General features: G+C 39.0%; 1 protein-coding gene across 5 annotated transcripts in view; it reads right to left on the bottom strand.

The window, feature by feature from the left end:
• PHEX (phosphate regulating endopeptidase homolog X-linked) overlaps window positions 1–12,943 on the bottom strand; it is a 138,753-nt gene extending 125,810 nt beyond the window's left edge. For 2 of the 5 annotated variants that reach the window (XM_043537972.1, XM_043537974.1), the window contains exons 1-3: window positions 12,001–12,496; window positions 8,283–8,351; window positions 5,405–5,566 (exon numbers count right to left, since the gene is read on the bottom strand). In XM_043537972.1, coding sequence (XP_043393907.1) covers window positions 5,405–5,566; window positions 8,283–8,351; window positions 12,001–12,124 — 355 coding nt within the window. In that variant the 5' untranslated portion in view covers window positions 12,125–12,496. Of the gene's footprint in view, window positions 1–5,404; window positions 5,567–5,815; window positions 5,855–8,282; window positions 8,352–12,000 lie in introns of those variants that run through there. The other 3 variants (XM_007070474.4, XM_043537975.1, XM_043537973.1) reach the window with 3 other exon arrangements.
• Between the last annotated feature and the right edge of the window lie 570 nt (window positions 12,944–13,513).

Here is a 13,513-nt window from a genome sequence, read left to right as displayed (position 1 = left end):
ATTCTCAGTCCTATGAGCATGGAAAAAATATTTAAAGGGGAAAATAACATTAGTTATTTTAGTATGAATTTGTTATAAGTGAGTAAGGCAAAACATTAAAATCATCAACTATTTCATATTCCTGTGGACTGTGAACCCAATCCCAAACCCTACACCAAAATACAAAAAAAAAGTGTTGGTTTTAGGTTTGCAAAACCAAAACATAACCTACCCAGCTAAACAAAAAACACAGATTTCTTGTCCCTTCTCTGCATGTAACCAGTGGAGAAGAGGGCAAACTGAGTACATGCCAATTGCTGTAGACACAGAGGCAAAATGAGGATAGACATATGCATGGATATAAGCGGAAGGCCAGAACTTTTCTTAAACTTTAACACAAGAAAGGGGTGCTATCTGCCCATCATCCATGCTCTCCTATAACCAGATATTTAATTAAAAAGAAAAGGAGTACTTGTGCATCCGATGAAGTGAGCTGTAGCTCACGAAAGCTCATGCTCAAATAAATTGGTTAGTCTCTAAGGTGCCACAAGTACTCCTTTTCTTTTTGCGAATACAGACTAACACGGCTGTTACTCTGAAACCAGATATTTAATTGGTTCCAGTGCCTTCTGGAACGGAGCTAAATGAGGGTCCACATGGCCCCTGCACTGGGCTAAGTCCTGGGATCTGGGGAACGGTAACCAATCAGCACCCCTCTATCCCAGCTGGCCAATGGGTGCCAGAGACTCCCGGGGGGGGAAGCTTCCTATTATCCATTGGCGAGGGTCTCCTTCCCTTGCCACTGAGACTGTCCCACTTTCAACACTGGTGCCTCAAGTTACCCTGCCCATTGATGCAGGTGGGCGGATTGACTGCTCATGGGGTATCCCCTACTTTCATTGCCACTCTCAGCCATTCCTTTCTTTGTTATGCACCATCAGGGCCATGAATCTTTCACAGACAGGCTGCTTGAATACTTCTGCCACTCCGGAAGCTGACATCTGCCTTGTCCTTTACCTCATTCTGGGCTCTTATTTATCAGCATCCTGAAAGAACTAACTGTGGACTCATCTCTGGCTTCTGATATGTCCAATTCTAGTCCTTCTACTACTGTCTACAAAGGTTTGGGAATCTCTCTCTATTTCCACGTGTCCATGAATCCAAAACCAAGACACACTCTGTTTTGATTACGTCCTTGAAAAACCAGAATCCAATTACTGCAGCTTTCCAAAAACCACTACCTAAGCCTCCCTCCGATTATTTATTTTCTTCTTAAAATGAAGAAGTATTCAGAGATTAGTAAATAGTCCAGAAAATATTTCATTTTAAGTAAGAACATTCCATAAAAAATTGCCTTCCCTCTATATCATATCATCAAAGAATATAAATACTAAAAACATGACTTTCTGCCCCAACTATGAGAGAGGCAAGATCGATGAGGTAATATCAAGTTGGTCCAATAAAATATATTCTATTACCCACTTTGTCTCTCTAATATCCTGGGACTGACACAGCTACAACAAAACATGCCCAAACTATGTTATCAGAGTAAGATTAATAGTTTTCTTTCATGTGGTAAATATTTCATAACCTGGAACTTAAGTAGTAAATAGTCCTTTAAAGATTTTTTTCCTAGTCTACAACTAGATGTTAAACAGGGACAACTACAATAGAATGCAAGGCGCCACTGACAGTAGTTAGAAGACCAAGGCCAAATTTTTCAATGTGGGTGCCGAAAGTTAGGTTTTTCAAGTCCATATTTAGGCCCATAAATAAATGGTCTGATTTCCAAAGGTGCTGAGCACTCAGCAACTCCCATTGAAAGGGGCAGAAACAGCCAAAGCAGGGACTGCTGCATTGGTGGGAGGTTGTAAAATGGAGTTGAGTAGGGGGGGCTGGGAACTGTACAGCGGAGAACAACACACACAATATAGAGGCACTAGGACCTAGGCAATGCTTCCCCTCCACACCACTATGTCATCCTGGGGGGAACTGCAGAGAGAACCCCGTCAGAGTCTCCCACCGGTTGGAGCAGAAGCAGGGTGCACTCTCAGATAATTTCCTACACTTTTGACTGGATTTTCTCTACCCAGTGGTTCTCAACCTGCGGCCTGCTTGCAGCCCAATCAACACAGAGCTACAGCCCATGTGACATCCTCAGGGCCATAGAGGTAGTATTGGATGCAGCCCATAACTGTAAATAGGTTGAGAACCACTGCTTTACCCTGTGCTGATTGGCTGTTTGCTCCAACCCTTTCCCTCCCTGCCAAATCTCTTCACCTCAGCTTCACTCCACACCTGCCCCTCTTATTCTCTTCTGCCCTGCCCTGTCCCCCTCATTCCCCTTCCCTTTTCTTTCCATGTTGCTGATCCCTGCTTCACTAAACCCACCTCCCAAAAATGTTTCAGTATGAGGTTTAGCATGGTATCCTTCACTAGTGTTATCTGTTAAAAGGGCTAAGATCCCCCAAAACAAGGGCGAGAGGTGGGGCTGAGCGACTAATTTATTTTTCAGTTTGGCCAGAAAACCAAAACTTCAGGAAAAAAAGTTGGTTCTGAAACTGTGGCAATGGAGGAATTACACCCCTTAGCGTAGTGTTTAGGGCACTTGCCTGGGATGACCATCTTATCTCCGCATGATTCAGAGGAGGGATTTGAATCCACGTCTCCTACCCTCCCAGGTGAGTGCCTGCATCTCTAGGCTATAGAGTCATTTTCTCTCTCTCTCTCTGGCCCAGTAAATTTTACGTACAGTAGAACCTCAGAGTTACTAACACCAGAGTTACAAACTGACCAGTCAACCACACACCTCATTTGGAACTGGAAGTACACAATCAGGCAGCAGCAGAGACGAAAAATAGGCAAATACAATACAGTGCTGCGTTAAACGTAAACTATTAAAAAACTAAAGGGAAAGTTTAAAAAAGATTTGACAAGGGAAGGAAACTGCTTCTGTGCTTGTTTCATCTAAATTAAGATGGTTAAAAGCAGCATTTTTCTTCTGCATAGTAAAGTTTCAAAGCTGTATTAAGTCAATCTTCAGCTGTAAACTTTTGAAAGAACAACCGTAACATTTTGTTCAGAGTTACGAACAACCTCCATTCCCTAGATGTTCGTAACTCTGAGATTCTACTGTAATTATACAAAGTGGAGCTGCTTCAACAGGAAAGACTGAGAGCAGAACAGAATAGCCAATTGGCTAATGGTTAGGGCACTCCCTTAGCAGGGGCCAGACCAGAAGTCAAGTCCTTGCTCCAATGAATATTTAAGCATTTATACAAAGTACACATTTATACATTTATATATATCCAGCTTCAACAGGAGAGATTGAGACCAGCCTACCCTAGAATAGCCTGTAGCCTGGTGGTTAGGGCACTCACCTGGGTGGGGGAACATCAGAGTTCAAGTCTCTGTTCCAGAATGGGCATTCTAACCTGAGTCCCCCATGTTCCAGACAAGTGTGCTGCCCACTGGTCTAAAGGTGACAAGGGGGAACAAACACACACAGTCTCTTCTCTCAATCTGGGCCTGGAAAACTTTTGATCAAACTTTCAAAAAGTTTTGGGTTGAGCAATATAGCATTTTTCGGCAAATACACCAAACAATTTTGCCCAGCTCTAGTGAGAGGTGACATATATTGTAGTTTATAGTAACGGTCCACAGTGGCTGAATAAACCTTGCTACAATGCTAATTAAATCAGGCTTATGTAAGGTTGCAGTCGGTGCACGACATGAAGCTACCTAATATGTCGTTTTGGCAGCAGTAATATTAGGAAAGCAAAACTTAAACCAGTCTCCAGCAATAGTTTTACTGGTTCAGAGACATCCTCAAGAAAGATCTAACACAGCAATCATTAGAGCATGTTCTATCGTATTTGTAACTGAGCACAGCTGTAAAAACAGTTAATGGCATCTAGAGTGAACGGGCACGGTATGCTGACCTTACTGAAGAAAGTTAGTTGGAGAAGGCCCATAAGATGCACCAAAAAATCCCTGAACTCAATAAATCCAATAAGTTTATTTTAGTGCAACACAAAAGTGCTGATCACTCTCCACCCTGCTGCGCTCAGAGCAGGTGGTTGTTATTTCAGCAACACGTTTTCACTGTACTATGTTAAGGCACTTTAAAGAGAATATTAAATCTTGCACAACAGTCTCCTTTCCGTTACATGACTCACAGTTTCAGTCAAGATTATAAAAATCTGACACTTTTTCCTACCTAACAATCAACATCATCCTTCTTCCTTGTAGAACTTCCTGCTGAGGTGGCACGGCTATGGAGTCCAGCACGAAGTCAGGTCATGTTCAGATAAAAATATCTACCTCCCTACACAGCTCCACTTCAGGCTATTTTTTTCTTCAGAGGCACATTCTCATACACAGTTTTCTGTTTTTCTGATGACAGTTCAGGTATTTCAATGGGAGCCACACACCTAGATTGCTTATTTACCAGCTGTCAAAGGAATTTAAATGAAGCAGAATACTAAGATCTGATCTGCCATTCTACGTCAACAAATTAAGTAAACATGCTCAGAACATTGCAAACCATAGTTCTTCAAGCAGTCTGTGGGAACAGCTACACCACCGCCTCAGGTAAAATGAGCTTTGGCTTAAAATATCAGTGATCAAATAAATACAGAAAGCAGAGAAAAGATCATGAACAACATTGAGTGAAGGTAACTACACAGTATTGCTCTAAAAGAATATGTTGGCGAGGAAAATATGAGGACATGTGATAATCACATGTAACAGAGAAGTCACATTTGTAGCATGTGGGCAGCTCTCTGTTCACTTTCTGGGACAATCAGGCTAGTGCATTTCTCTAAGTCTTTGTCTATTCTGAGGGAATTTAAAAATTGCATGAGTTCTAACACTGCTTCAAACTGTTAAAACCAGTGATATCCCCAGTGTAGAAAAAGCTTGGACAGACAGACTCATTTTTACTACCATTTCATTAAGAAGCGCTTTTTAAAAACAGTAGCAAAAATGGATCCCAGAGATCCCATTAATTTTAGTTCCCTTTCAAATGAACCGGTGAGGAAAGGTTTTGAAAATTTCCCCGCTGTAAACATGGCCTAAGAAGTATCCGATCAAATCCTGCAGTCTTTCCCTTCAATATAATTCTCTGTTGGACACACAATGGGTTACTGGATTCATGTTTCATTGGGTTGCCAGCAGAAACATTCTCCTCCCCGCCCCCCAATACACAGTGTGTTTTTCTCATGTTGTTTTCTGTTAACGTAACTCTTATCAAAAGCATCAGCAAAAATGCAATGAAAAGAGAATGTGATGTTGTTCTGCTGGATGTTATTCAACATAAATCTAAATGAAGGAAGGGCATGAAATCAATATTTATTCTATATAAAGTCAGCTAACAAGCTGCAGTGAAAAGAGCTCTTATTGCTTTCAGAAAGAACATATTTACCTTTCAACTTGAGGTCCACATTGTGCCTCAGCCAAGGATAAACTCCATAGTTTGACGAGTCTTCAGGAATGGGATTATTAGATGTCCAGCCATCACAGGCAAACCGAAAAAAATTCTCACAGGGATCCACAGACTGGTTTATTTTACTTAAGATGGAGGCAGCTGTAAAGTATCACATGGATTTATGGACTGTTTTAGCAAAATTTAAAATTCTGACAGATTATATTCCCAAAATGATAATTAACATACATCAGTTATCCCAGCAAGGTTTTTCACCCTCATCTGAAGGATAAAGATCATTCCCTGGCTTGTGATGGTCTTGCTGTTTCCAGAATTTAACTTTGCCCATGCATAAGTCAAATAACAGCCAAAATATTTGTGCATTCATCGTGATAACCAATTTGGACAAACCTGCCATTGATTGTTACGAGATGATCACTGCAGCCAGATCTACAAAAAAATCGAATTTACAGAACCTGAATAGAAATGGAATCTCCATCTTGCAAGGACAGAGTGAAGTCTATCTAGCCATTTAATATCAGAGCATGTCAAACAGGCTGTAATTAGAACACCTCAAAATTATACATTCTTTACCTGCAGCAGCGTAGCACTCAAGGAAAATGTGTAAAATTCTTTACTATCTTGGAAGAGAGGAAAGAAAATACCTCCTGTTTAATCTTTATGACTGAATGCCCACTGATTATTATTAGAGAGGAGACTCTTCTGATAAAGGCATCGAGTCTAATAGTCAGTGGCTTTTAGAAAGTTTTTTTGAGCCATATACCAAACAAACAATCTCTCTCCTGGTTATCAGTAAAAATCAAATTCCATAATAAATAGTTATGGCATAAATAGGCATGTGATCGCTACATTATCTGATTTGGATGGCGTGCATGGAACAGGGTACTGAGCAGTTTTCTTGTCCCCACTTCACTATCAATCAGAATAGATTTGAAATGTAAAAAACATTGCTTCTCTCAGGCACAGCAGAAGCTACCTGCACCTACGGTGGATATAACTGCAAAGATTCAGAAGTTCAGCTCAGTTTGGCTAAACATCCATACATTTTGAATTTTATCCAAACAATTTTGCTCAGAAAGTTGGACTGGAAGCCTGTGGTAATATTTCCAGTACCTGCTAGTTTTATTTAGGTTGGAATTGCCATTACAATAACTTTGCCGGTGTGGAATTTTTAAATGTTCATTGGATAGCTACAAAGAGAGAAAGTTCAGGATTGGTTTGGTTGGAGTTTTGATGAAGGTTGGTTTGGTTCTTATCTAAATCAGAACTGTCCTTATTTGCACCCTAAATAACATTACATTTGTTTCTTCTTTTATAGTGTCCAGCAAGCACACACAGGTTTGTAAAGAAATCAATAAAACATACTCTATATTAGCCCAAAGATAGTCTTTGTCCTTTGTAACACATGCAACCACCTCCTTTTACCTTCCCATACATTCTGAACTCCACTTGTGATGTCTCAAATATTAGAGACAAACTTGAACTAAAACTGAAGCTCTGAACTCCCTTGAAAGTGAAGATCCTAATCCACATCAGTACTGTATAGCTTGGGCCCACCTTTACGGATGCTTTGCCCTTAGGCAATTATTGTACAGCTTTTGAATAGTTGTAAGACAAGCTGTGACCTAGACCTTAAGAATACACTGAAGAGATTCACTACTCATTGCTTTTTGAAGTAAGACAGTTGAGTCAAGTAGCTCTCCAGTTCTGACTCTAAACTCTGTGCAGAGTGTGCAGTGACAATTTTTGTTGATCCAGCAAAAAATATTACGGTCAGCCATACATTAGCACAACTAACAAACATAAGAAACAGGAAAAACAGTTCAGATAAAATATGGGCCCCTGTTTTTTCCAAATCTCAAAATAAACCCCATATTTTTTGTGGTTCTTAAACATTTAGTCAATTTATTCCACCCTATTGCTTCCTATTTTCTCTCTCTCTCTCTCTCATCTTTCAGGGTTCAGCTGCGTAGAAGTGCGCAAATACCCCCCAAAAATTGTTGTTGCAAAAGGCAAAGTAGAAATAGTAACTGTAGAAAATCTCATGAAAAAGTTTATTCTAATGAGATTACAAACCAATTCTGTAGTCTCAAGAAGTTCAGCTAAACAATCAAGTGCAATCCAAACTCCATACATTATGAGGCCTGAAAGAATACCCCAAAAGATGCCATATTGTCAACTTTGTTTGACTTTGACAGTCAGATTTTCAAATGTACTAAGCATTGGTCTAACTTTGCTCTCATTAAAGTCAATTGGACAACCTCCACTGTTTTCCATGGGAGCAGGATTAAGCCAAAGCTGAGCAGTTTAGAAAATGTCACCCTGGCTTTATAATGCCCTTTGCCTGCAAACATTTACTGCTACCATATCCTAAAAAAATGACCACATGGTTCTCTAAATGGGCACAGCAGTCTGCCTGCACACAACAAGCTGCGGCATCAGGGCCATTGTCACCACACGTGGCATTAAGGATTTGCTAGATCAGGCCCTACAGCATCTATGTGATTATTAGCATTTTGCTGATAAGTTACTTTGCTGGCTACTGAAAAGGAAATTTCATTAATATGAGCATTCCTAAAAGTGACTTTATCCAACACTAGACCTACAGTGTAAAAAAAAAAAAAAAAAGACAGGATACAGTAGAACATGCTAGCACTACAAAAACAAAAGCAAAATAGAACTACAGTAAATTGCTGCTGCATTGGTTTTTAAATTATCTTGACATGTATTCACTGTTACCAAGCCTTCTTGAGTTAAAAGGAGTCATGGAACCATAGAATACTATCAATATTTCATATTTCTCTCAACTAAAGTATTGTAATTATGATACAAAACAAGATTGAAAAGTGTTGCTTACCAGCTTCAACGCATTCTGAAGTCAAGCAATACTGTTGCTTAGGATGAAGGTTTATAAGACCTTGGCTAACTGCAAAATGGAAAAACAAATTGGGATAATTTGTACTGCAATGAATTAATTGTTAGCATTTTGAGTCAAACATCATGAACTCTGTAGCTTGAACACCCTGCCATATACATACTACAGAATGTAATTTTTGTACTCTGTCTGAATGCCTCGTCTCAATAAATTGTACTTGCTAAGTAGGTGCTGGGTGGTGTTTAATGGCCTGTTTATGTACAGAAGATCAGACTAGATGATCTGGTGGTCCTTTCTGGCCTTAAATTCTATGACTCTCTGAAACACGTGCTGCCATTTTATTTTTCATAAGTCTAAAAATAGCAGCATGAAAAAGCAGGCACCTCACCTTCAGACAACATTAAATGGCTAACACTAGGGCATCACTGGTAGAAGGCCAGTGTACCAGAGATGCTAGTTCTTGGGCTGACATCAACACATTGTTTATTTACCAGCTTGGAAGATCTCACACCCATTGGTCATTGCAACCTTGTGTAGATTCTCTTGCATCACAACACTGCATTTTTTTTAAAACAAGATCAGTGCGGTAATTAAAAAAATTAACAAAATGGCTTTACAGTGTCCCTAGTAATTTTCAGCTTTTCAGATGCTTCAGACAGCTGCTGTGCTTTAGCTTCTTTACTGGTTTTCAGAACCTTTCCAAGTCTAATATTTCAAAAGGTTATCCACAAAATATATGTGCAGTTCCTCTGCGGGCTAAAGTAATAAATCCTTTGAGTGTTCCTGTCTTGTAGATCTGGTATAACAATGAGGGGGGGAAATGACAAAAAAAATGTTGAAATGTACCAGTTGGTTCTGTTTCTTGTGGTTTGAAAGGGAATCGCTTTTTGTTTCTTCAAAATTTTCTCTAAATATTTTTTAAAACCCTGCAAATTCTTGTTTTTCCTCCTTTCTCTCCTATTCCCTGAGTGCATTAAAATGAATAACACCTCTCCAAAGTTGTTGGGGGGGGGGGGGCAGGTTGCATGTTTAGGAGGAATTCATTTTTTTTCCTTTTTCTAGTTTATAACATTTCAAAACTTCTCCAACTTTTGAAAAGACACCGAGAATTTAAAGGGACAATGTTATAAAGTGAAAAAAGAAGCCTAGCCGTTATCCGTTCTGTTGCGCTCTGTGTTAAAAAGGGAAAAGAAGAGGAAGAAGGGGGCTGGGGGAAATCTGATATTTATGAAATCTGAAAACTGTTGGTTTTCAAAAAGCAAAACAAAATTTCAATACAAAAACAAAACATTTTGATTTGTTTAGAAATTTCCTGTCAAAAAAAAATTAAAATTTTGAAAAACACATTTTTCTTTTTGATTAAACCCTATATTTTTGAGGGAAATTATTTCAGTTGAAAAGTTTTGACCAGCTCAATTGTCTTGCCATCCGATGTTACCAGAACCCATTATTACATGTAATCACGATTGTATTACCCGTTACACCTATTATGCATCTACTTCTTAAGGTTATTTCCAGACTTCTAAGAAAATAAGTGGTATAAATACCTCAATGTGAGAAGACTTTAAAAGCCACAGAAATAATCTCACTAGCTTTACAGTTTGTGAAGTCCAAAGCTACCAGCGAAGCAGGGGCAAAGGGTATTGAAATCAAACCTTAAATCGCCTTATTCTCTGATCTTGCTGCCAGAGAAGGAATGGGCAGAGTGATCTTTCCTTCCACTCTGCTCCTACCACCAGAGCAGGAGATTAGGCTGGGCCATAAGTTACTAATTTATATGGGATATGAGGCTCCTGAAGATGTTTAATGACAAACTGATGGCTGGGTTCTCAAAGTGCCCTGGGCCAAGTTGACTAGGGAAGGACGTGTCCATGGAGCCTGGCTGAAATCAGTGTATTTCCATTCTGGAATCTGTTGGCACATTTTATACAGAATCAGAGCCAGAATTTTAAGCTACCCTCCCCTGACAGAGCCCCCAATGGAAAGTGACAGTGCGGAGGTAACTAGTTGGATGGGATGTTCAGGGCTATGCCAACATTCCTATATATGTCAGATATTCCTGGAAGAGGACTCTATTTACTGATATACTCTGGTAGCTGTTTCGAGTCTTGCTACAGAACTTGCTTTTTTGTGCAGAAAATACAAACAAGAAACCCCACTAGTCAGAAAGAGACAATTTTTCCAGCTTCTTATTGATTATCAGAGATGCTGAGCCCCCAAAACTCCCAGCAAGGTGAAGGGGAGCTGTGGGTGCTGGTGGTTTTGGGGGCTCAGCATAGAAGAAGAAGTCAGTGGGAGTATGGACCACTAGGTGCAGGGTGGCCCCTATTATCCTTATATAATTGTTTTTTAGCATTACATATTTTTGCCTGCATTTTCATGTCTAAACATTGGATAAAGAACTTGCATCTTCAGTGAACTTTAGTGACTTAGGTTATATATTATCTTCAAGTAATAAATACAAAGAAGAAGAAAATAAGCCCTCTTTTTATGATTATTCCTAGCTGTGTGATACTCTATTTTGCACTCAAACTGTGGACCTGATTCTGCCAGAAGTTATGGATGTATGAAGTTTCACACTCATTAAGAGTCCAACTGAATTCCCTGAGACTCCTTGTTTTATATGTGCAGTTACTCATGTGTAAGTGTTTGCAGGTTCAGGACCAACGTACTGTAGCCTGTTGCTTTAAGTTTTCCATATAGATGTTTTTAGCTGACATACAGGAGATTTTAAATAGTGGTTCTCAGTATAGAGTCTAGGGCTAGTATACCTTTCAAACAAGACTATAAAAGAGCTGAGAGAAATAAAATGCATTAACATCCTTAGAGGCCAGATTCACAACTGGTGTAAAGCAGCATAGCTCTGTCAAATTCAAACAAATTACACTGATTTACTCCACATGAGGATCTGACCCTATTGAGCTTTTATGAAATACTGCTTTCCCAGATGGTTTTCATTTAAGTAGTAGGCATCTTTGGCACAACCAAATATATTCCACATAATTTTATAGATCTGTGAATGTACTTTAAGCAATATCCCTACAAAATTCATTCACAATAAACTCCAGATCCTGGAGAGGAAAATATTTCTTCTCCACTCTGTTCAACTGTAGCTAATAAATCTGATGCAAATAGTTTAATTTCAACCACCATGCATTTGATTACCATCTTTCCAAAGAAGATTCCATGATTCATCACAGAAAAACATTAACTGGTATAAAGAAACATGCAGAACATTTAGTCAAATCCTGATGGTGACCAAATGAAATGAATAACCACAGGGATTCCATAACGCTCACACTTGAGAGCTCAGGTTTCTGCAAACAGAAACTATTAACCCATATCAGTCAGAATCTTTCAGTAAATCAGCATTATTGATACACATAGTTTTACCAGTCTCTCCCTAAACTATAAAAGACCACAATTCTTAATAGAGTACGTTCTACTGAACAGTCACATTCAAATAAAGTATTCAAAGCTATGGTTGCTGGTGTGGCAGCTCCCAACTATAACAGTTTGTTTTACAAATGGCTTTATTGAAATATTTTCATTTCCATTTAAAATAAAACAGCAGAAGGAGAAAGGATGGTGAATATAGCCAAAACTATGCATAGGTAAGCCATATAGTACTTGCATCCCAGCAAGAAGCAGAAAACCTTGAGAGAGTTTCAATTTTGCTAATGTATAACTTTTAACTTACCTAGAAAAAGTGCAATGCCAAGCACTATAATACCACTTATGAGTACGCCAAGGGCAATCCGAATGGCTTTGCTGGCAGTCCTCTTTGCGACTGGCGCCGAATTCCCCATTGCCTCTCCTTCCATTAGAATGATTTTAGAACGCACTCTAGAAGAAATCTTGTTTTCTTTTTACTGCTGGTTTGCCAGCATTTCAGCTAGTCACAAACCCTCTTTATAAGCTCTGTCTTTTCTGTCACTTTCTTATTTACAACTTAAAGTTCCTGTCATGAACCATTTCCTAGCCCACACTCTATCTCAAAAAGAAAAAACACACACAAGAAACACTGGCTGTCTTAAATTTTCCTCTGACCAGGACTTGGGATGACAAACAGTGACTACTTTATTTACAGCTCTTGCTGTCTGCAAAATCTGTATGAACCAATCGCTTCATAATCTCTTTTATCTGTTCAGAACATGAATATTTCACAATAGTGCTGAACAGATATTTTAGCTACTCAAACATATAGCGATAAAACCCTTTACTATCAAAACTAAATTTCTAGCAAACGTTTTCTAACACTAAAATTGGTGGAGTGGTTTTTCTTGTACCTATTTAAAGAACCTAATTATCTGCTGAACAGAATTCCTTTTTCTTTAATCATCCTTGCTGCATCATTTGTCTTCATCAGAAAAGACATCCTCTCAAGCGTACAAATCCCTTTATAAAGTTTCCTAGGGGGTTTTGGGATATCCTGTAGTATTTTATTTTGGGAACTTTGAATATGATACTATGTGCCAAAAATCATAGTCATGCTCAGTTGCAGTGCAAAGCAGTAATTAAGACAACCTACAGAAGAGTTCTCTCTCTTTTTTTAAATTTCAGACAAGCCATATTCTAGGTCCTGTGGTGCTGCTGTGTATGTTAGTAAAAGACACTGTGCTTATGAACGAAACACTTCTGCTACTATGAGTGGGATAGCAGAGAATATATCCATTTGGGGCAATTGTGGATGGGGGAAGGTTTAGCTACAGGGATTTCCAGTTCCAAGGTTTAAATTTGGACAAAAGTTGCTTTTGATGGTGAGAGTTTTCCAGCTAAATCCCTGTGGCATTTATCGTTTCAGGTTGATTTTTTTCCCTCTGGTCTGAGGCAACAAGGGAGGGGCCAGAATTTCTTGCCAAACTGTAGAACTGATCCCACCGTCCGTACAATTGTAATAATCATTGTACAAAATATTCCTTTTGAGATATGATTTGAAAACTAGTAATTCAGTGATCATTAATATTCTTGCATGATGTATGTATACAATGGATATTAAGAGTTATAGATATATGTTAGAATAATGACTAACATGTGTTTAAACCAGGCATGTCATGTGGAGTTGGTAAACAGGTCTGCCTTAGAAAGGAATTTGTATTTCATTCTCGGACCAGCCCAATCTTCAGGCAAAGACAATGGCGGTCCATTTTAACATATTAGGTAAACGAAGTTATTAAGCTAACAGTTGGGAGAAGAAAGAGCATGGAACCTCC

Source organism: Chelonia mydas, chromosome 1, assembly GCF_015237465.2.
Source record: "Chelonia mydas isolate rCheMyd1 chromosome 1, rCheMyd1.pri.v2, whole genome shotgun sequence".
In the NCBI taxonomy this organism is placed as follows: domain Eukaryota; kingdom Metazoa; phylum Chordata; order Testudines; family Cheloniidae; genus Chelonia; species Chelonia mydas.
The sequence above is the reverse complement of the archived record's forward strand: the minus strand, read 5'-3'. Positions and strand labels throughout refer to the sequence as shown.